Source organism: Panthera uncia, chromosome B4, assembly GCF_023721935.1.
Source record: "Panthera uncia isolate 11264 chromosome B4, Puncia_PCG_1.0, whole genome shotgun sequence".
Lineage (NCBI taxonomy): Eukaryota > Metazoa > Chordata > Mammalia > Carnivora > Felidae > Panthera > Panthera uncia.
In genome coordinates, this window is record NC_064809.1 from 131,113,410 (window position 1) to 131,134,117 (window position 20,708).

Genomic DNA, 20,708 nt, shown 5'->3' on the forward strand with positions numbered 1-20,708 from the left:
CAGGTGACATCTGAGGTCTGAGGTAGAGGAGCCCACTCCTGGAATGATCTGTGGCCTTTGGCTCTGGCTCCTGGGGCCTCCATGAGGCTGAGACCCCTGGGCTCACCCAGACTCTGTGTCTCTCTCCTTTTCCTGCTAGGTCGACACTACCCCTAAAGCAAGAAGAATATGAGGTGAGCATCGGCGGCGGAGCCGGGGGAAGGCAAAGGGCAGGGGTGCCCAGGAGAAGGAGGGTGTAGAGGCCGGGTGCCAGGGCTGGGGCCGCATGCAGACCCCTGAGCCCCCTCTGCACCCCACTCCCTGGTAGGCCTTTCTGCTCAAGCTGGTGCAGAACCTGTTTGCTGAGGGCAATGACCTGTTCCGGGAGAAGGACTACAAGCAGGCCTTGGTACAGTACATGGAGGGGCTGAACGTGGCCGACTACGCTGCCTCCGACCAGGTGGCCCTACCCCAGGAGTTGCTGTGCAAGCTGCATGTCAACAGGGCCGCCTGCTACTTCACCATGGTGAGCCCGCACCCCCCTCCCCTCTTCACCCTGCCCGCCGTTTCCCGCAGATGCCCAGCCAAGCTGGGCCCGCACCCCAGTGAGCCTCTGCAGGCCCGGCTCCTCCACCCCCTCCTGTGGGAGTGTCACCGCCTGCTTCTGTGGCTCTCAGCCCCAGCTGCACCACAGACTCACCTGGAGAGCCCTTAAAGTGCTAACACATGGTACAAAAAGTGGTTTGTAAGGATACGGATGCCTGAGCCCCACCCCTGATGAATTAAGTTAGATGTTAGACTGTTAGACGCTCATCAGGCTGGCCTGGGCATGGATAGGAGTCTGTAGGGAGTCAGGGCTGAAAACCGCTACCCTCATCGTGCACTGCCTCTTTCTGCAAACCCCTGGCCACTCCTGCTCCTTCCTCCTGGGCTCCCTCCCATCTCCCCCCATCCTCCCGAAAGCTCTGGCCTCCTCCTCTTCCCTGTCCTGCTTGCTCACTGACTCAGTCACTCACCAGATCCTTAGGGATGCTCTGCCGTGAGCTCTTTAGAGGACCCCCTAACACCTCTGCAATCCAGAGTGGACTATTCTGGATAAGGTGCCAGGTACCTGTTCACACCGTGTTCTGTACCCTGAGCTGCCTTCTTGATTTCACTTCCTCTCAGAGGTACCTTGATTACTCTTGGGCCGTGAAGTTCTCAGCTGAAGGCAGATATGGAAGTAGGTGTGTCTGAATGGCCAGGCTCATTGCTGCAGAATTTGAAGGCCATCCCCCCACCTCCAGTGGCCTGCCAGTGCCCATTGCAGCCCCCTGAGCTGGATGTACAGTTGCCCTTGACCAGAGTATGAATGTCAGAGGTGTTTCCTGGAGCTCTGGAGCCCCCTCCCCGATCCTCTAGCCTCCCCCGTCTCTGCAGGGAAAGGGGTGGGAGGGAGGTAACCAGAGCTGACTGTGTGGCCTCCCACTCCTCTCCGCAGGGCCTGTATGAGAAGGCACTAGAGGACAGTGAGAAAGCGCTGGGCCTGGACGGCGAGAACATCCGGGCGCTGTTCCGCAAGGCACGTGCCCTCAGCGAGCTGGGGCGTCACAAGGAGGCATATGAATGCAGCAGCCGGTGCTCCCTCGCGCGGCCCCACGTGAGTGCCCTGAGTCCTGGTGCAGGGCTGGGCTCTGCTGAGCCTGTGTCCCCCCCTGTGCCGTGGACCGGCAGATACTGATATTTACACTGAGCTCTGGTTGTGTTTCAGGCACTGCTGAAAATACACAGTGTGTATTAACTCACTTAATCCTTGCATCAGCCCTTTGAGTTAGACGGAGGAACTTACCCGGGAATCACAGCTGTGGGCTCCAGAGCTCACACTTGAACCCAGGCAGTCTGATTCTAGAGTTGGCATTCCTTTTTTTTTTTAATTTTTTTTATTTTTTTTAATGTTTATTTTTGAGAGAGAGACAGAGCATAAGCAGGGGAGGGGCAGAGAGAGAGGGAGACACAGAATCCAAAGCAGGTTCCAGGCTCTGAGCTGTCAGCACAGAGCCCAACGTGGGCTGAAACCCACGAACTGCAAGATCATGACCTGAGCCGAAGTCAGACGCTTAACTGACTGAGCCACCCAGGAGCCCCTAGAGTTGGCACTCTTAACCTCTAGGGTTGCAATAAGGACACAAAGGGGTGTCACATGTGTGGGGGTCCTGATGTCCAAGCTGTCACTAGGTGGGAGAGAGGCAGGGAATTGACCAGTAGTGAGCCTTGCTTGCCCTGGCCCACACACAGCTGGGCGCATGCCCCCTCCTCCTTTATTCACCCACTTCTTAAGTACTTAAGTATTTACTAAGTACCCACGAACTACCCAGATCTGTGCCCTTCAGGGACCCACAGTCTGCTGGGAGACGTGGAAACATCCCTGGGGTTTAGGTCTGACTCCACCACTGACCCCCAGCATGACCTTGGAGAAAACACTTCCCCCGTCTGCACATCAGCTCCTTGTCTATGAAGCACCCCTCCTATTTTATCCCTGAAACAATGAGTGTCAAAGGGCTCATAAAAGGCTCAATTCTGCCCAGGAGTGATCAGGATCTTGGAGGGCTCCCTAGAGGAAGGTGGGCTTGAGTGGGACCAGAAGAAGCAGGAAGGATCTGGTGGTCAGAACAGAGAGTGGGAGGCCATGTGCATAGTGGTCAAGGATGTTGGTGTCAGAGGGCTGGCCTGGGTTTGAATTCTAATCTTGGGTTAGCCACCTACTAGCTGTGTGACTTTGGACCCACAGCTTAGTCTCTCTGAGCCTCGGTTTGCGCCCCTGTCAAATGGGGGTGGTAATATACCAGGCATCATAGAGCTATGAGGATGGAATCTGAAAATCATACAGTAGGTTCAGAAAACATTCGCTGTTACTGTCCTTTTGTTTATTATTCATGCTTCTCCGATTCAGCTTAGTTCACAATTGAGAACCTTTCTTATGACAATAGTCCCTGGTCCTACAGCATTTCCTAGTGTCCCCAGCAGGTCCATATCCAAGTCTCGTGTCTGCCATTCCTTGGCAGGCAGGGTGGTGCTTACCTCACTGTACAGGTGAGGACTCCGGGGCCCAGTTAGGGCCTCTGACTCTGAGTTGGGGGATCCCCCCGTGCTCCAGTCTTTGTTGGCAAATACTGGCTGAGCCCTGCTCCGTGCTGGGTACTGGGGACCGGAGATGACTCAGACTCTGGCCCTGGGTTCCAGGAGCTCGTCAGGTAGGGAGGTGGACAAATGCACGGGGTATTACAACATCCCTGTTGCCCCTTTGCTGCCTCGACCACAGTCACGGTTTCTTTTTTACTGGTTAGTCTCTCCCACTAGACTGGAGCCTCCTCGAGGCCTGGGCCCCACCTGCCCTCTGCTAGTGGCGTCTCTGGTCCTAGCCCTTGCCTGGCACTTAATGCATGTACAGTAACACAGCCTTGGAGGGAGGAAGGGATGCTGGGTGCTGTTATCGAGCGCTAACTGTGGGCCGGCTGGCTGTGTTCCAAACTTCCCGCATTCTCGCTCCCGTGGGCCCGGGCACGACCCACATGTCCTTCCTTGCAAAGAGTTCGGGGACATCGTGTGGTGAAAGCAGCAAGTTGTAAGTCGTAGAGCGATAGGTGTAATGTGATCTCGCTTATGTTAAAAAAAAGGAAAAAAATCCTCACAAAACAAAACTGAGCATCCTTTATATCCTTTATAGCGTCCTGAGCATCCTTTATAGCATCCTTTTATATCCTATATAAAGGATAAAGATATATCCTTTATCTGTAGGCACGTTATGCACATTCCTGGAAAAGAGCTGCAGGGCAGCACGTCAGACCACAAGGCATCTTCCTTCCGGGGAGGAGCCTAGTGTGAGGATGGGGAAGGGGGTGATCCAGGGGAGCTCTTGCTCTCCCTGCAACATCTCAACCGTCTACAGTAGAGTGACACTACGCCTTGCTGAATTTTAGAAATAGAAAGATAATTTAATTTTGCCTCTTTTTCAAAAAATTTTTTAAAGTTTATTTCTTTTGAGAGAGAGAGAGAGGGAGTGCAAGTGAGGAGGGACAGAGAGAGAGAGAAGAGAGAGAATCCCAAGCCAGCCTAGCACTGTCAGTGCAGAGCCCGACGCAGGGCTCAAACTCATGACCCCGTGAGATCCTGATCTGAGCTGAAGTCGGATGCTTAACCGGCTGAGCCACCTAGGTGCCCCTAGAAATAAAAAGATAATTTTAAAATCCAAAGCAAAAATTATTCCTTTCCCCTCCCCACAGTGGAAGGGAAAAAGGGAAGTGTGGGTTCTGGTTCAGCCCCACCACATGCTAGTCGTGTGACCTGGGCAGCCAGTGACCCCTCTTAGGGCCTCGCCTCCTTGTCAGTAACATGGGGTGGGGCGCTCGGCTGGTTCCATCTGTAGAACTTGGGGTAACAGCAGACCCCCCCACCCCTTCCCTGCAGTGCTGTTCAAGGTCTCTGGAGCACAGCTGCATGAGCTAGGGCAGACTAACCCCCTCCACCCTGTGTCTTGCTGTTGCAGGATGAGAGCGTAACTCAGCTTGGTCAGGAGCTGGCTCAGAAGCTTGGGCTTCGAGTTCGGAAAGCGTATAAGAGGCCCCAGGTAGGTGGGCTCTGGGTGCTGGGAGTCCACGGGGGTGGAGATGGGGAGGTCTGAAGGGAGCCCAGGCACCTTTGGGGAGGAGTGGGGGAGGGTGGCCAGGGCCAGGCCAGGACAGAGAGGAATGATAACAGGTGATCTTCCCTCTCTGTTGGCCGAAAGCCCTGGACTGACTTCCAGAACCTTTTGGAAAAAGGAGAGAACAGTCAAAGCTTCCAATTCACCTTAGACACCAGCTGCTAACACCTCCTCCTTCCCCTGCCCTGGCCGACTTAAGCACCCCCGAGATGGTCTGAGATGACACCGGTGTCTTTTCCACCTCATGTTCTCACATAACCTCTGTATAGTGCAGATATCTATTTGGCTCGTTTAGATCCACACTTATTCACTTGGCACCTATTGTATGCCAGGAAGCTGCATGTAGGAGAGGGTACGGCTCTAGAGTCTGCTGTGACCTTGAGCAAGTTAGTTCTTTCCCCCCTGTGGTTTTTACATCTGGAACATGGGGATGATTATGCCCATCTCAGGGGGTTCCTGGGCGGATCATCAAAATCAAAGAATGTTTGATGTGGCACCTGGCACACAGTAGGAGCATGTATGTGGAGGTCCATCCTCTGCCAGGTCACAGTTACAGGAAGAAAACGTCCAAATCTGCTCCAGAGAGAGAACAGGTAACTTCTGACAGGCCTTGGGGCAGGGAGCCTTAGGGCACTATGGACACCAGCTGCGTGTGTTGGGGCCCCTCAGCTGCCCTAATTGATGGGACCCTGAGCATCTTTCCCAAACCTTCATCTCTTCCCACCTCTCTATTCCCTGCAGGAATTGGAAACATTTTCTCTGCTCAGTAATGGCACTGCAGCTGGCCTGGCGGATCAGGTAGGATGGGGGCTGGGACCCCAGGCCTCCCTCCCTGCCCCCAGTATCAACCTATCTTGGTTCATGCGTCATGAGAGCTTTGGATTCACTCTCTGGGGTATCACGCCCCCAGCAGTGGATCCTGGGCCATTAGACTGAAGGGCTGGGTTCAATCTGTCCCGGCCCCCACTGATGTGAGCCATGCACCTGGCTGATAGCCTGGGCCTGGACCAGACTAATAACACCTCTGGGACGCACAGCACCTCCACCTCTTAAGAGGGGCCTCCTGTGACCACAGGGGCAAAGTGTGGGGACAGGCCGCGGCCACTATGGGCAGGGAAGTCTCACCCCCACCCTTCTTTTGCTGTTTTCCTCCTCACTGGCCATTCTGCATCTAGGCCTCTGGGTCTCAAATGTCTCCCCTCCTCCATACCCTGCTTTCTCTGCCTTTTCATTTTCAAGGCCCAGCTCAAGTATACACCCCCCACTGAGACCCTTCCCGATGCCCCTGCCTAAGCAACTGCCAAGGAGATGCACAGAAGTGGGGGTCAGAGCTCACACCTGAGACTCCTTCACTTGAGCAGAACCTTCACTTCTGAGCCTCAGTTTTTAAAGCTGTGAAACGGGGGTGTTGTCCCTCGCCCAGAACAGGGGAGTATACCCAGAGGAGTGTGGCACCGAGGGAGCTGAGGAGCAATAATTGCTGAGACTACAGCATTACCCTGGGTTTGGGACGTCCCCACTCCTCGGGGTCAAGACCCTTGTGCCACCACCAACAGACCCGGCTCACCCTCGGGGCGGTGCCAGGGCCCAGCACACACACTGGACTCTCCCACTGCTCACCACACATGCTCAGGTAGACTTCGACGCCTTTTGGAAGACCAGGGACGGGCTCTAAGAGCGCTGGTGGAGGCTGGTGTCCTGCCTTCTTGTACGTAAGGGGAGACTGAGGCACAGAGTGAGGAAGGGACTTGGCCAACATCCCACAGCAAAGCAGCAGCAGGCCCGCCTGCCTTCTTAGCGTTAAGGGTTTTCATTCACTCACTCACAAGGGTTTTCATGAAATCACTCAGCAAACTCCCAGGGAACCCCTTCTTGGCCCTGGGCTGGGAGCTGGAACATAGCTGAGTTAGGCACATCCTTGCCCTTGGGACTCCTGGGTGCTGAGGGAGACCAGTGTGGATCTGCCCGTACAGCCCTCCTTGTGGATCGTAACCAGATATTATTGGGCCTGGCACATGCTGGATGCTCAAAAAAAAGCTATAGCATTTAGCTCTAACAAATTGCCGTGAACTATGTGGCTTATAAACAACAGTAATTCATTTCTCACAGTTTTGGAGACTGGGGAGTCCAAGATCAAGGTGCTGGCAAATTCAGTTTCTGGTGAGGACCCACTTCCTGGTTCACAGATGGCACCTTCTAGCTGGAACCTCACATGGCAGAAGGGGCAAGGGAGATTTCTGGTGTCTCTTTTATAAGGGCACTAATGCCATCCATGAGGGCTTCACCCTCAAGCTAATCACTTCCCAAAGACCACACTTCCCAATACTATCACTTTGGGGCGTAGGATTTCAGCATATGAACTTGACATTCGTTGAACATATCACAAACTTTCAGACTATAGCACTGACTGACTGACTGAACAATTGCAAATAATTTCACACTGCTTGAGGGAGGTACTGCCTACCCCTATTACCAAGGAGAAACCAAGAAGTTGGGTAACTTGTCTGAGTCCACTGAGCCTGGACTAGGTACATGGAAAAGAAAACAATCGTGGTTCCTGCTCTCAAAGAGCTCACAGTCCGGGGTGCATGGACACTAGCCTGATTATTTCTGGTTACAAACCATCATGAAAGCTGTAAAGACAACGTGTGGGGAGCCATGGGCCATTGGAATAGGGAGGCCTGATTTAGACTGGGCATCAGTGACCTTTAAAATGAGACCGGAAGTTTGCGGAGTAGGCAGTGCATGGGGTGCTGGTAAAACAACATTTCAGATGGGGCGGTATATGCAAAGGCCCTGAGGTTTGGAGGAGCTCAGAGTATGGGAGGAACCCAGAGGAAGGGAGGCAGGGCACTAGTGAGGCTGGAACATTAGATAGAAGTCAGACCACCTACCCCCTGGTGAGGTGAGTCTTTGTCACAGGAGTGTTGGGAAGGTATTGGAGGGGAAGAGTATTGATTCAGTTCATTGATTCAGAAGGGTGGTTTTTTTGTTTTTTTTTTTTTTGTAAATGATACTTTGCTTCCTTTCCTTTCCTTTCCTTTTTTTTTTTTTTTTTAAGTTTATTTCTTTATTTTGAGAGAGAGAGCAAGGAGAGGCAGAGAGAGAGGGAGAGAGAGAGAGAATCCCAAGCAGGCTCTGCTCTGTTGATACAAACAGATCCCACAAACAGGGAAATCATGACCTGAGCCAAAATCAAAGTTGGATGCTTAACTAAGGGAGCCACTCGGGTGCTTCTGATTCAGAAGGGATTTATTGAGGGCTCCTATGTGCCCAGCATAGAATTGACTGAGGCACTGGAGATACAGCTGAGAAAGAAATAGTCAAGGAGCCCCACCCTTGTAGAACTTACAGTCTAACTAGAGGAGACAACAAATAAAAAGTGATAAGTGCTGTGGAGAAGGGGTCTGGGGAATGCTGGGGCAATTGGGAGGGGTTGCAGTTTTAAACAGTGAGCAGGGAAGACCTCAGTGAGGAGACACTGGAGCAAAAACCTGAAGGTGAGGGATGTGCCTTGAGGAGGTCTGGGGGACCAGGCAGACGGAATGGCTAGTGCAAAGGTCCTGAGGCAGGAGTGTGCCCAGTGTGTGGGGAGAACAGCCAGGAGGCCATATTGGCTAGAGGGGACTGTGCAGGGCTCCTCGTTCCTCTTTCTAGAGGGTTTAGGGAGGCAGGGAGTTATTCAGGCAGATCTTTTTTTTTCTTTTTCTTTTTTTTTTAAAGCTAGCTTCCTTCCTTCCTCCCTTCCTTCCTCCCTTCCTTCCTTCCTTCCTTCCTTCCTTCCTTCCTTCTATACAAATAGGGGAGGGGCAGAGAGAGAATCCCAAACAGGCTCTGCGCTGATCAGTGTAGAGCCCGATGTGGATTCAGATTCGCAAACTATGAAGAGATCATGACCTGAGCTGAAACCAGGAGTCAGCCACTTAGCCAATTGAGGCACCCAGGAGCCCCCAGGCAAATCCGATTCAGAGTTTCTGGGTATCAACAGCTCCTGCCCCATTCCTAGAGCTCAAGCGATGGGGGCTCCCTTCTGTTTTCTGCTGATAGTGACATGTTGTACCTTAAAGGACTACTCTGGGGTGATCCTGGCTAGGTACGTGATGGGGTACCCCTGCTCCTTCCTTCTCTTCCCACGGTGACTGCCCTGGTTAAGGCCACATCCCAGTCTTCCAGGTTGGGCTAGCCTCCCCTTCTTGTCCCCCAGGGTGAACTCTGACAGCCAGGCCTCATGAGTCTCTCCCCAGCATGGAGATCCTCGGTGGTTATTAATTAAAGCATCTGTTTAGAAGTAAAAACTCCGGATACTCTTGCTTGGCGTTCAGGGCCCCCTGCAGTCTAGATCTGCCATCCCTCTCCTTCCTCACCTCCTCCTCACGCACCAGATGGTGTGTGTGTGTGTGTGTGTGTGTGTGTGTCCTCGGCTCCTTGACAAGCTCATCTGAGAGCAGGACCATGGCTTCCTCTGTTCAGTGCCTCTGCCTGGCGCCACTTCGGAGTCAGGTCAGGGATGCCCGGCTCCACAAGGGCCCGCCCTCAGTGCCCACTGAGTTTGCAGCCAGGGGACCAGAGAGGGTGCCACTCATGGCATTGGGCACCCCAGCCCCTGCCAAACCATCCCCACATCCCCGCAACCGTGCTGGGGCCCCCACCACATGCATAGGGGCCAGGGCTGGCCATGGGGGTTGGGGTCTGTGAGGAGCCCAAGCAGAGTGGACTCCACAGATCCTGCCTCTGTGGGCCACGTGGTGCTGCGTGTGTCCACATGCACGCACGCACGTGCATACGCCCAGTCACATCCACACGCTTCTGTGTCCACATACTACGCACACACAGCCACATACTTCCATGCATACGTACACACACAGAGGCCTAAGGCTCCGCAGAGTAGTGAGGGGGGAACGTTCCAGCCAGATCCCCTGACCCGGAAGCTTGACACACACACCGTGTGTGAGCCTGGCTGCGGGGATCCTGGCAGGGGTCCCCAGCACAGGAGTCCCAGTCATTCAGCCGGTCAGTCATTCCACGTGTGTGACCGGCAGTGGGGACTCACGAGCTGCAGCCACCGGGAGCTTCTTACGACCTGGAGGTGACACGGGCAGGCACGGGGTCCGTGCCAGCGCTCCCGTCGGCAGCGTGAGGGGCGAGACACAAGGGAGGCCGTGAGTTCTAGGAACAGATTAGAACCCGAGGCAGCCTTGGTTGGGGAGGAGGGAGCCAAACTCAAAGACAGAGACACAGCTCGAGCACAGGCCTAGCGGCAGGAGAGAGAAACGCGTATCCCAGGCCACAAGACTAGTTCTGGTTCGGAAGAAGCCGGGCGCTACAGGTCTTGAGCGCACCCTTATCTGAGGTGGCCACTCCACCTCCCGGAGAGCTGCTAGGGCCTGCCATTTTGTGACAGCCACGGGCACAAGGCTCGCCAGGGCGGAGGCGCTCCATACTCGTTGCCACCTGAGTGTCCCTAGCAGGAAGGGGCAGGGAGAGATGATGGGCTGGAGCTGGGTGGCTGGCGGGGGCCCCGGCGAGCCGTGGACAGCACCGAGCAGGGAGACGCCCGGCCGTCCCTAGAGACGTTCCTCTGGCACCTCTGTCCCCACCTCACGTGTTTCATATGCTTCCCGTGGGAGTAGCAGCTGTGACCCAGCACGGCAGCTCTGGTTTGTGCAGCCAACGCCCGCCCCGCCCCGGACGTTGAACGGCACAACTTCTCCGTGCAGGGCCGGGCTCCAGGGCACAAGAAGGAGGTATTCTGTGCAGGTGCCTGGGCTGGGGTCAGACAGCCCCTCTCTGGCCCCGGAGTGGCCGCGTCCCTGGCCCAATGTCTCCTCTGTGTGGGGGGAGAACACCTCTCAGGGCACCTGGACCTAGGGCTGCGCTTGTCTGGCTGTAAAGTGCGGGCCCGGCCTGGCGTGAGGCAGGGTCCTGGGTAAGTCTTGTTGCTGTTGGTGCCACTGTAGATCCACGGGGCCACATGGCTAGCAGTGAGGCTCTGGTCCCCCTGCTTCCCTCGGTGGGTGCACAGAGAACGTGGGGTCGCCCAGGGGCCCCGCTGAGGAAGGGGAGGATGTACCAGGCTCGAGAAACGACTCGGGCCGCAGCCAGAGGGGGACGCCAGGCAGGGACGATGCGGCAGGCGAGTCTGTGGGGACAGAATGTGGAGGCTGGTGAGCGAAAACACCCAGGCCCCCCAGGCCAGCCTCCTGATAGACACAGAGAGCACTTCCTGTGTGTCAGGCACTGTTCTGGGTTCTATGCAAATGTCAAGTGATTTCAAACTTCTAACTGTCCTAGAAGGTGGGCGACTGTATTATCCTTACTCCACAGAAAAAGGAACAGGCCTAGAGAGGCTGAGGAACTTGGTAAGGCCACAGAGCAAGCTCAGGACCAGCTTTCCCTCCAACAGCAGGTCCACCAGTGGCAGTGGAATCTCACCAGGGCTCATTCGGCCTGGGGCTGTAATTGGGGGAGTGACACTGGTGATTCGAGGGGTGGCACTTTTGCCATAGAGCTGCAAACTGTCCACGCAGGGCACAGGTGTAGGAGGGCTCAGTAAAATCCTAGCCACCCGGCCCGGGGTATGGACCCTATGCTGTGACGGGTAAGGAAACCGAGGCTCAGAGGTTATATCTCTCCCCACCCGGGGCTCTCCTCCAGCAAAGGGCAGATGTGAGACTTGTGTGACTCCTGCCTCCTGACTCTTGCCTGTCCAGACCCGAGCTTAATTCCAGCAATAGGGCAACTGGGTGGCTCAGTCGGTTGAGCATCCAACTCCTGATCTCAGTTCAAGTCTCGATCTCAGGGCTATGAGTTCAAGCCCCACGTTGGGTTCTGCACTGGGTGTGAAGCCTACTTAAAAAAAAAAAAAAAACCAGGGCGCCTGGGTGGCTCAGTCGGTTAAGTGCCCAACTTCGGCTCAGGTCATGATCTCACAATTCTTGAGTTTGAGTCCCGTGTCGGGCTCTGTGCTGACGGCTCAGAGCCTAGAGCCTGCTGCGGATTCTGTGTCTCCCTCTCTCTCTGCCCCTCCCCAACTCGTGCTCTGTCTCTGTCTCTCTCTCTGTCTCTCTCTCTCTCTCTCTCTCTCTGTCTCAAAAATAAGTAAACTTAAAAACTACCAACAATGGTCACTGAGGTGGGGTACCGTGGAGGAGGTACCATGGCCTTCCCAGCCCATGTCTGCCTGACCCTCTGTGTCTTTCTTCCCACAGGGAACTTCCAATGGATTGGGGTCCATAGATGACATCGAAACAGGTAGTGTCCCTGATTTGAGGGGACAGGGTGGAGATGGGACCCCAGGGAAGGCTCAGATGCTCCCAGCCTGGGCCTGAGGGCTCCCTGCCCTGGGGTTTCCCCCTCAGGGAGAGGAGGGTGGGGGGTCTGCCACACAGTAAAGTAACACTGGTCTCATGTCCTCCACTCCAGGCCAGCCCCTCTCCCAACTGAGAGTCCCCTTCTCTTCCTCACTGGCTTCCAGGAAGAGTCACGTTTAAAAAGTGTCCCTTAGAGAGGGCATTGCTTAGCCCAGAGGGACAATATTCAGGCACTGGGCCAGGCCCATTGGAGAGATATTGTAGGACTGAAGGACCCTCTCCTGTTTTGTAGAGGCCTTCTTTCACTATGACTGAGCCTCCAGGCATGGGGTCAGGTGGGCGGGACAAGCAGGATTCCTGACAGGAGCTAGGGAAAGGAGGGAAGGTATTGCAGGAGAACCCTAGGGCCCTGGATCACCTCCCCAACCCACCCCCGACCAAGCAGGACCCCTGCAGCTACTGAACCCTCCCTCCCATCCACAGACTGCTACGTGGACCTGCGAGGCTCCCCGGCCCCCCTCCCCTCTACCCCCACAATGCCCCTGTTCCCTCATGTTCTGGACCTGCTGGCCCCCCTGGACAGCAGCAGCAGGGCCCTCCCTGGCACTGAGAGCCTGGACGACTTCTCCGACGGGGATGTCTTTGGTCCGGAGCTGGACACCCTCCTGGACTCACTGGTGAGCCATGCTGCCACCATTCTTCTGTTCCCCTGATCCCCTCCCCCTCCCCAGGGCCCCAACACCTTCATCATCTGTCCCACAAGGGGTGGAGGGAGGGTCCCATTCCCATGTCACAGTTGGGGAAACTGAGGCCTGGGGAGGGAAAGGGACCTGCTTGGGGTACAAACCTGAAGCTCTAGAATACACAACCAGAGGGACCACAGAGATCCTTAGCTCCACTCGTGGGATGGCTCTGGGCTGAGGCACAGAGGAGTTGGCTTGCCTGGGGTCCACAGTGCCTGTCTCTGCCCAGGCCTGGGTGGTCGAGTTCTCCTCCAACCCCTCCCTCTGTTCCCCACCTCGCAGTCCCTGGTCCAGGGAGGCCTGCCTGGCAGCGGCGTGCCCAGCGAGTTGCCCCAGCTGATACCCGTGTTTCCCGGTGGGACCCCACTGCTGCCACCTGTAGTGGGTGGCTCCATTCCCGTCTCCAGCCCACTGCCCCCTGCCTCCTTTGGCCTCGTCATGGACCCCTCCAAGAAGCTGGCCGCCTCTGTGCTGGATGCCCTCGACCCCCCAGGCTCCGCACTGGACTCCCTCGACCTGCTGCCATACTCGGATACCCGGTTGGATGCCCTCGACAGCTTTGGGTCGACCCGTGGCTCCCTGGACAAGCCCAACTCCTTTGTGGGTGAGACCTGGGTGGGCACATTCACCCCCACCCCCTTGACTGTTCAAGTGCCACCACATCGCCAATCTCTGGAGACTGGAGTCAGGGTTATGGCTGTATTCGGCCAAAGCCCAGGCCCTCTCACCCCATTGTGGTCCAGAGCCACAATGGCCTCTGAGTTGCTGTGTCTCCTGCAGTGCTCAGCACAGTGTGGGGCTGAGGCCAGAGGGGTTGGGTGTCTTGTTCAAGATCAAACAGCAGAGCTGGGATAATCCAGGACTCCAGGCTTGCAGTATGTTGCTCTCTGCCCAGACTTCTGGGGCAGGCTGGTAGGATCCCATGGGGATGTTCCTGAGGCTGGGGAAAGCAGTGCGAGCCTGCAAGCTCCTTCATCACCACTCTGAGCTGGGTGCCAGGGACCCAGAGAGGAAGCAGGTGCCGGGGACCCAGAGAGGAAGCAGACCTGTCTGGGCCCTTACTGGACCAGCTTTCTGACAGTTGGACCTAGCCCAGGGGATGAATCCCTCGGGGATCCATGAGGCTGCAGGAGCACAGATGTGCTTCACTCAACTCTGGGGTCAGAGGAGACTTCCTGGAGGAGGTAATGGCTGAGCGAGGTCTTGAAGGAGAAGGTCTTAAAAGAGCAGTAGGATATAGGCCTGCCTGATGGACAGACTCTCTGACAAGCAGAGTAGTCAACCAGAGGGGAAGGGCCTTGAAGACCTGAGGCTGGTGTCAGAGGACCTTTGAGCCAAGCTGAGAGCTTGGGCTTTCTCCCAGGGGCAGTGGGGACCACAGCAGGTAAGCACAGGATAGACATGTGCAGGCTGGGACACTTCTCTGTTCCTGGGCAGTGGTCTTGAGAGTAGAGTCAGGGGATCAGCACAAATTAGGAGTGGATGTGTGGCCTGGGAGGTTCCTACAAGTTAGAAATGCATACAAAGAAGTCCTCAGAGGGCTTCTCACGCCCTTCAGAGCAGAATAGGTGACCCCTGTGTTTTCTTGCCCAGAGGAAACCAAGTCCCAGGACCATCGTCCCCCAAGTGGTACTCAGAAACCAGCCCCCTCGGTGAGTACTTGGCCCAGATCCACGACCAGGCACTTTGGGCCCTCCCAGGGGCGGCAGGGAAGTGGTTGTGGGCTTGAAAGCAGGGGTGAGCCTTCTGCATGAGATGGGGTACTGCATCTCCCAAGGAGAGGCACCCTCAGAATGGATGGGCCAGAGATGGTCTCTTCCTAGCCCTTCTGGACTGAGCCGCCTGCTGGCAGGGTGAGCTGAGGGCACGGCCCAACCCTTGTCCGACAGAAGAGGACGTTGAGGCTCAGAGGGGTTAAGTAACTTCTCCGGGGTTCGTAACACCCCTGTTCTTGGGACTCAGCCAGGTTCTGAGTTTAGGAGAGCACTTGAGCAGGTGTCAGGCAGCCTGCGCTCTGCACTCTGGCCTCAGCCTAGACACGAGCTGTGTGGCCCTGGGGAAGTAACCTAACCTCTCTGAGTCTTGCCTCCTCCCCCATCTGCTGATGTGTTGGGGGCTTGGGAGATAGAGGCTGGGAGTGGGGAGGGCATGTGCACAGGTCCCAGTCAGGCCATTCCTGTTCCTCTGCTTTCATGTTGGGCTTTTGCTCAAAGGAAGATTCTGGGCCAAGGTCACGGTCACCCGTGTACCCCCACTAGGGTATTCTGATCCCTATGTTATAGATTCTTGGATCATGTTACAAGGAATTCCTTGCCCGGGAGGGTAGGAGAAAGAGGAGGGTAGCACTGAGCTACAGTTCTGATCTTGGGTGGGTTGCGGGGGGGCGGTCACGGAGTCCCCCAGCCTCTGGTGCCCAGGCTGGCCCTGGTGGCTCTGGCCATGGTCCAGTGCCCAAGATGGCCACCCTCCTCCCATCCCAGCCAGAGCCCTCCATGCCCAACACCGCCTTGCTCATCAAGAACCCCTTGGCTGCCACCCACGAGTTCAAGCAGGCCTGCCAACTCTGTTACCCTAAAACAGGTAATGTCACCCCTCTGTCCAGAGATATTGGGAACCTGGAGAGTATCACATCCCCAAATAACAGAACCCTCGTGTACCCGTCAGAAGCATGGGAAAACAGAATCCCCGCCGGGTATTTCAAGCAGGTGGGCGGGGGAGTTTGGATGGTATAGAACATGGGAGTTTGGGCTTTCGAAACTGCTAGAAGGGCTGGAGGAGCGGAAGCTGGGAGGCTCCACTGGCCTCTAGGCTGCTCTTCCACAGGCTGAGGACCAGAGTCGGGTTGTGCTGCTCCACACAGCGATCGGGGGGCCGCTGGACCTTCTGGCCTGAACCACAGCCGCCCACAGCCCGGAGGCTGGTTCCTGGCCATGGAGTGGAGGCCCGCCGGCTGCTGCAGGGACACCTTGGCCCACACCTCACTCCACCTCCACCTCTTGGTCCGCTTCTCACGACTGCATCTCCTTGGCGAATGCAAACTTTGCCTGGAACCCAGGTGGCAAAGGAGTCTGGGAAATGTGGTTCCTAAATCCCCAGCTCCCAAATCCAAGGGAGGCTACAGAAGTTTGGAATAGATGCCCAATGCCTAGAGACCATTTTCAGCACACCTGGAATCTCAGAATTCTAGACTAAGACTCATTTGCCAGAAGCCCTGAAGTTTTCATGGGATACTCTCTTGGGATGCCAGGGTTAAAAATCTTAGCAGTCTAGAATTCTCTGTCTCAGGGGTATTAGGGTGAACAGGACCTTAGAGGTTGTCTAGTTGCTGTCGTCTATCCCCTACAAGACCTCCCCCTTCATCCCCCTGCCACGTACATGTCACCCATGAGAGTCATCTCACCGAAGTTCCCAGGGGCTTGCGGGGGTGGGGAACAGAGCGCCATCTTGTTGGATGGCTATGCCCACGCCGAAGTTCTTCCTCACAAGGACCTCGGACTGCCTCCCCAGTCCACACGCCCGCTGCCCCTGCGCTGAGAAGCTGACAAACGCCCCATGAACTGCTATGCACCTGGTGCTGGCACAGCCAGGTCATTCGGGGTCCCCACAAGGGCTGATTCCTCACTGTCAGGGCAGAGGAGGCTCTGCGTCAGAAGACTTGGCAGGAGCAGGGCGGGGGAGGGTGAATCGGGGCAGTGCCACGCTGGGCAGGACCAGAAAGGGGCTGGCCTGCTCTCTGCCAGGTACTGTCTTCACGATACCTTCTAGGGAAACACAAAATGTCTGGCTCACTGGAGGGTCAGGAAGGGGGCTGGGTGCCTTAGAAAGGGTGCTATGGAGGGGGCCTCCCCTCAACCTGCCTGCAGGGAACGTGTGGCCAGGAAGAGTGTGGCAGGAACTGGCAGGAAGCCCAGGTGAAGGAGGTGTGTTTTTAGGCAGGAGTCCAGTTCCCATGGCTTGGGCCCGTCCACTGTCACCCTTCATTTCTACATCTGAAGTTCGTCTCTGTCCACGTGTACCCACAGGCCCGAGGGCGGGTGACTATACCTACCGGGAGGGCCTCGAGCACAAGTGCAAGCGCGATATCCTGCTTGGCCGGCTCCGCAGCTCCGAGGACCAGACCTGGAAGCGGATCCGGCCCCGGCCCACCAAGACCAGCTTTGTGGGCTCCTACTACCTGTGCAAAGGTGGGTGGGCTGCGGCAGGGGTGGGCGGCACAGCCGGGGCCTCGCTCCTCTCACGCCCACCTGGGCTCTGCCCCTCATCACGGGTAGACGGGTGGCCATTCCCCGAGGATGAATCCCACACCAGAGTGAGCATCTAGCTCCCCACCCCGACAGCTCCACAGACTGGTGGGAATATTCGGGATGTTCCGTTCCAGCTGGAGCCCCTGCTGAGTGGGAGGGTCAAGCAGTTCACAGAGAGTGGTGGTTGTCCCTGCGGGGTCGCAAAGGCTGTTGGAGAGATGTGGAGAGAATCCACATAAAGCATCTAAGACTGGCACATAGTAAAGGGCTTGATGAATAATAGCTTTTATTTATTTGGTTATTTATTTTAAGTTTATTTATTTATTTGTGTGAGAGAGAGAGAGAGAGAGAGAGAGCACAAGCAGGGGAGGGTCAGAGAGAGAGGAAGATACAGAATACAAAGCAGGCTCCAGGCTCCGAGCTGTCAGCACAGAGCCCGATGCGGGGCTTGAACCCACGAACCATGAGATGATGACCTGAGCTGAAGTCGGACTCTTAACCGACTGAGCCACCCAGGCGCCCCTCTTTTTTTTTTTTTTTTCAGTATCACTTTTAGGTTTTTATTTACATGCTAGTCAGTTAACATAGAGTGGATAATAGTAGCTTTTAAAGCTGCTTATGTTGTCATTTTCCTCACTTCTGGCTCATGTGGATTTGACCAGTATTTGACGGACGTTTGTCACATACCTTATTCGGGGTCTTCTGTTTCCCGACCAAGCGTCTTGGCACAGTCTACGTGGCACTGCGTGAACAGTCATGACCTTGTAAAGCGCTTTATCGTGCCACCCTTCTGTACGCACCATCACGCTCCTCACAACTCCACGTGAGGAAACTGAGACTTTGGGAGGCTCTGCCTTTGTGCCCCCACCCAGCTCATGGCAGTAGCCCCAGGCTTTCTGGACCAGCTCGCTGTCCTCCCAGCAGGATCTTGAGGACATGTCACTCCTGGGCTCAAAGGCCTCAGCTGTCCCCTGGCCAGTGTGGGTGAAGTCCAAATTCTGTGAGCCTTACAAGTCCCCCCCTCTGCCCTAACCACCCCCCAAATACACTGAATCCTGACTCCTTTGCACACTCCTTTGAACTTGGTCAAGCGGCACCCAGATCTTAGGAAGCCACTCCCTGCAGGGCTCCCCAAGGGGTGCAGGACTGGTTCCAGCACAGAGCAGCCAGTGGTGCTCGTCTGTGCACCGGCTCACTTGTCCTCGTGTGTCTGCAGCCTGGCAGCAGGATGGGGCAGCGCAGACTTAGAAAGAGCGTGAGCAGGGGAGAGGAAGGAAGAAAAGCAGTTCCTGCCCCCAGGAAATGGCAGGGCTCTGGGTTGTGAGCCTGCTGCCCTCCCAGCTCCCTGGTCCCCAGGAGTTTTTTGGTTTTTTGTTTTTTGTTTTAAAGTAGGCTCCACACCCAACGTAGGGCTTGGGCTCACAACCCCAAGATCAAGAGTTGCACGCTCTACCGCCTGAGCCCGCCAGGCCCTCCTGGTCCCCGGGGGTTTTATTTATTATTTCGCTTAACCCTCACAACAGCCCAGTTCTCTGTTTATGGGACCAACAGCTGAGGAATCCCAGGGAATCCCAGCCTAATCTGCCTAGGCCCTTAACCAATGGTATTTTCCTGGTGAATAGTAAGAGAAACACCCCTCCTGTTTATGTAGAGGCTTGTATTCCTCTCCAAAGCCCTTTATCCTACCTTTCATCCTGCCCGACCCACATAAGGCGGCTTTGTGAGGTGGTAACTGCATGCTTTGTAGATGGAAAAACAGGTCCTCCCCCCAACACAGGTGCAGAGCAAAGAAGGGACCTGGCCTGAGAAGGGCTTCCCCCAGCTCTGCTGCCAGACCCCTCCCCAGTCCTGTGATGAGCAGGCCAACCCCCCCCCCCCCCCCCCCCCCCCCCCCCCCCCCCCGCCGTGGCGGAGATGAACCTGGGCCCGGCCTGCCGCAGTGGCGGTCCCAGGAGCTCTGCAGGCTGCCGTCCCGCCTGGCAGAACGTGTGTCCTGTTGCCTCTTTGCAGACATGATTAACAAGCAGGACTGTAAGTACGGGGATAACTGCACCTTCGCCTACCATCAGGAGGAGATCGACGTGTGGACAGAGGAGCGGAAGGGCACCCTCAACCGTGACCTGCTCTTTGACCCGCTGGGGGGCGTCAAGCGTGGCAGCCTCACCATCGCCAAGCTCCTTAAGGAGCACCAGGGCATCTTCACTTTCCTCTGCGAGGTATCTGCCCACTCGCCTGCCACTTCCACGGTCAATGGCGCACATGGGGCTGGGGGAGGGGCTCCCCAGTGCACTCCATTATAAAATGTCCGTCTTGGGACCGTGGCTTTGGGAGGCCTGACTTTGGAATCAGTAAGTCCTTGGACTGTCAGAAAGGCCCATTGGACCCTAGCATGCTAGAGCCCAGATCCTATCCAGTCCCTTCATTTGGGGGAGGCTGAAACTGAGCCCAGGAAGAGAGATCATCGTACCCCCTCTTTCCTTGTGACCATCAAAGGCCAGGCTCGGCGCCGGGGGCTTTCAGTACTCATCTTCCCCACACCTCCTTGTCTCACTGTGCTGACTCCAATGCCCATCACAGCTTCCTACCCACTCCCCTGCCTGTGTCCAGGCTGCCTCCTGTCCTGGGAGTACCCTTCCTGTGTTTCTGCATCTCAGACCCTCCGAGGCTCCACCCTGATCCCACCAGCGCCACCAAGTTGTTGTTAGTTCCTTCCCCGAGTTGCCCCAGATGACCCTGCTGGCCCCCTGCTTCCCCCCGCCCGATCAGAGCATGATGAGGGCAGTGACAGTGTCAGGCCCACGTCCGTGGAGTGAGAGCTCCGGATCCAGGCTGCTGGTCCAGCTCAGCCCAACCCCGACCCTTTGCACGGCCGGCCCTTCCCCCCAGCTCTTCGAGCAGGTGGACCAGCTGCTCCCTTCAGAGCAGTCAGCCTGGAATCACCGCTCCCAGCTGGCAGCTGCATGTGCTCTCAAAAGCACTCGCCATTCTGTTATGTCCTTTCTGAGCTTCATAGTGAACCCATGGGACAGCGGGCATGGTTACCCCAGCTTACAGTTGAGGAAACTCGGGCTCAGAGAATTGGAGTTACACCCCCCCCGCCCCAGGCATTTGGGGTGGGGGGACCAGAGAGAGCCACAGTCCAGGCTGTGAGCTAGAGCCAGAGAGATAGGGGCCACAGATCCTGGGGTTCCCTTTCTCACTCCCCTGACTCAGGGCAGGGCTTGCAGGGACCCAGTCTGTCCCTCCCCGGGTGGCCATGCCAGGTCCCAGCCCACCCTCTCCCCGGACAGATCTGCTTTGACAGTAAGCCCCGGATCATCAGCAAAGGCACCAAGGACTCCCCGTCTGTCTGCTCCAACCTGGCTGCCAAGCACAGCTTCCACAACAACAAGTGAGTGGGACTCACAGCCCGGGCCTGGGAGCAGGGGCACACAGAGGCTTGGGGTAGTTCAGGTGCCTGGGGAGCAGCTGAGGCCAGAGGGTTGACTTAGGGCATCAAGGCAAGGGGCAGAATCCAGCATCCACCTGGAAAGGACGAAACCCCATTTATTGAGATCTATATTCCAGGCATTCTCTCGGGTATTCGAATGGTCTCCTCTGTCTTGCGAGGGAGGAGACACAGTCTCTGTTGTACTGATGAGGCTTGGGAGTAGCTCACGCAACAGGCACGTGGGAGGCCACATCTCCGACTCCCATCTGGTGCCCTCCACTGTCGTGACATTGGCCTTGGACAGTGAGTGGTAGGGGCTGAGTC

General features: G+C 56.2%; 1 protein-coding gene across 2 annotated transcripts in view; it reads left to right on the plus strand.

Moving 5' to 3' along the window:
- Positions 1-20,708, plus strand: part of ZC3H7B (zinc finger CCCH-type containing 7B) — a 61,097-nt gene that overhangs the window by 29,102 nt on the left and 11,287 nt on the right. For both annotated transcript variants that reach the window (XM_049626410.1, XM_049626408.1), the window contains exons 3-15: positions 140-173; positions 308-505; positions 1,460-1,618; positions 4,502-4,582; positions 5,399-5,455; positions 11,866-11,908; positions 12,451-12,644; positions 12,993-13,314; positions 14,304-14,362; positions 15,191-15,290; positions 16,733-16,894; positions 18,965-19,170; positions 20,245-20,345. In XM_049626410.1, coding sequence (XP_049482367.1) covers positions 140-173; positions 308-505; positions 1,460-1,618; positions 4,502-4,582; positions 5,399-5,455; positions 11,866-11,908; positions 12,451-12,644; positions 12,993-13,314; positions 14,304-14,362; positions 15,191-15,290; positions 16,733-16,894; positions 18,965-19,170; positions 20,245-20,345 — 1,716 coding nt within the window. The remainder of the gene's footprint in view (positions 1-139; positions 174-307; positions 506-1,459; positions 1,619-4,501; positions 4,583-5,398; positions 5,456-11,865; positions 11,909-12,450; positions 12,645-12,992; positions 13,315-14,303; positions 14,363-15,190; positions 15,291-16,732; positions 16,895-18,964; positions 19,171-20,244; positions 20,346-20,708) is intronic.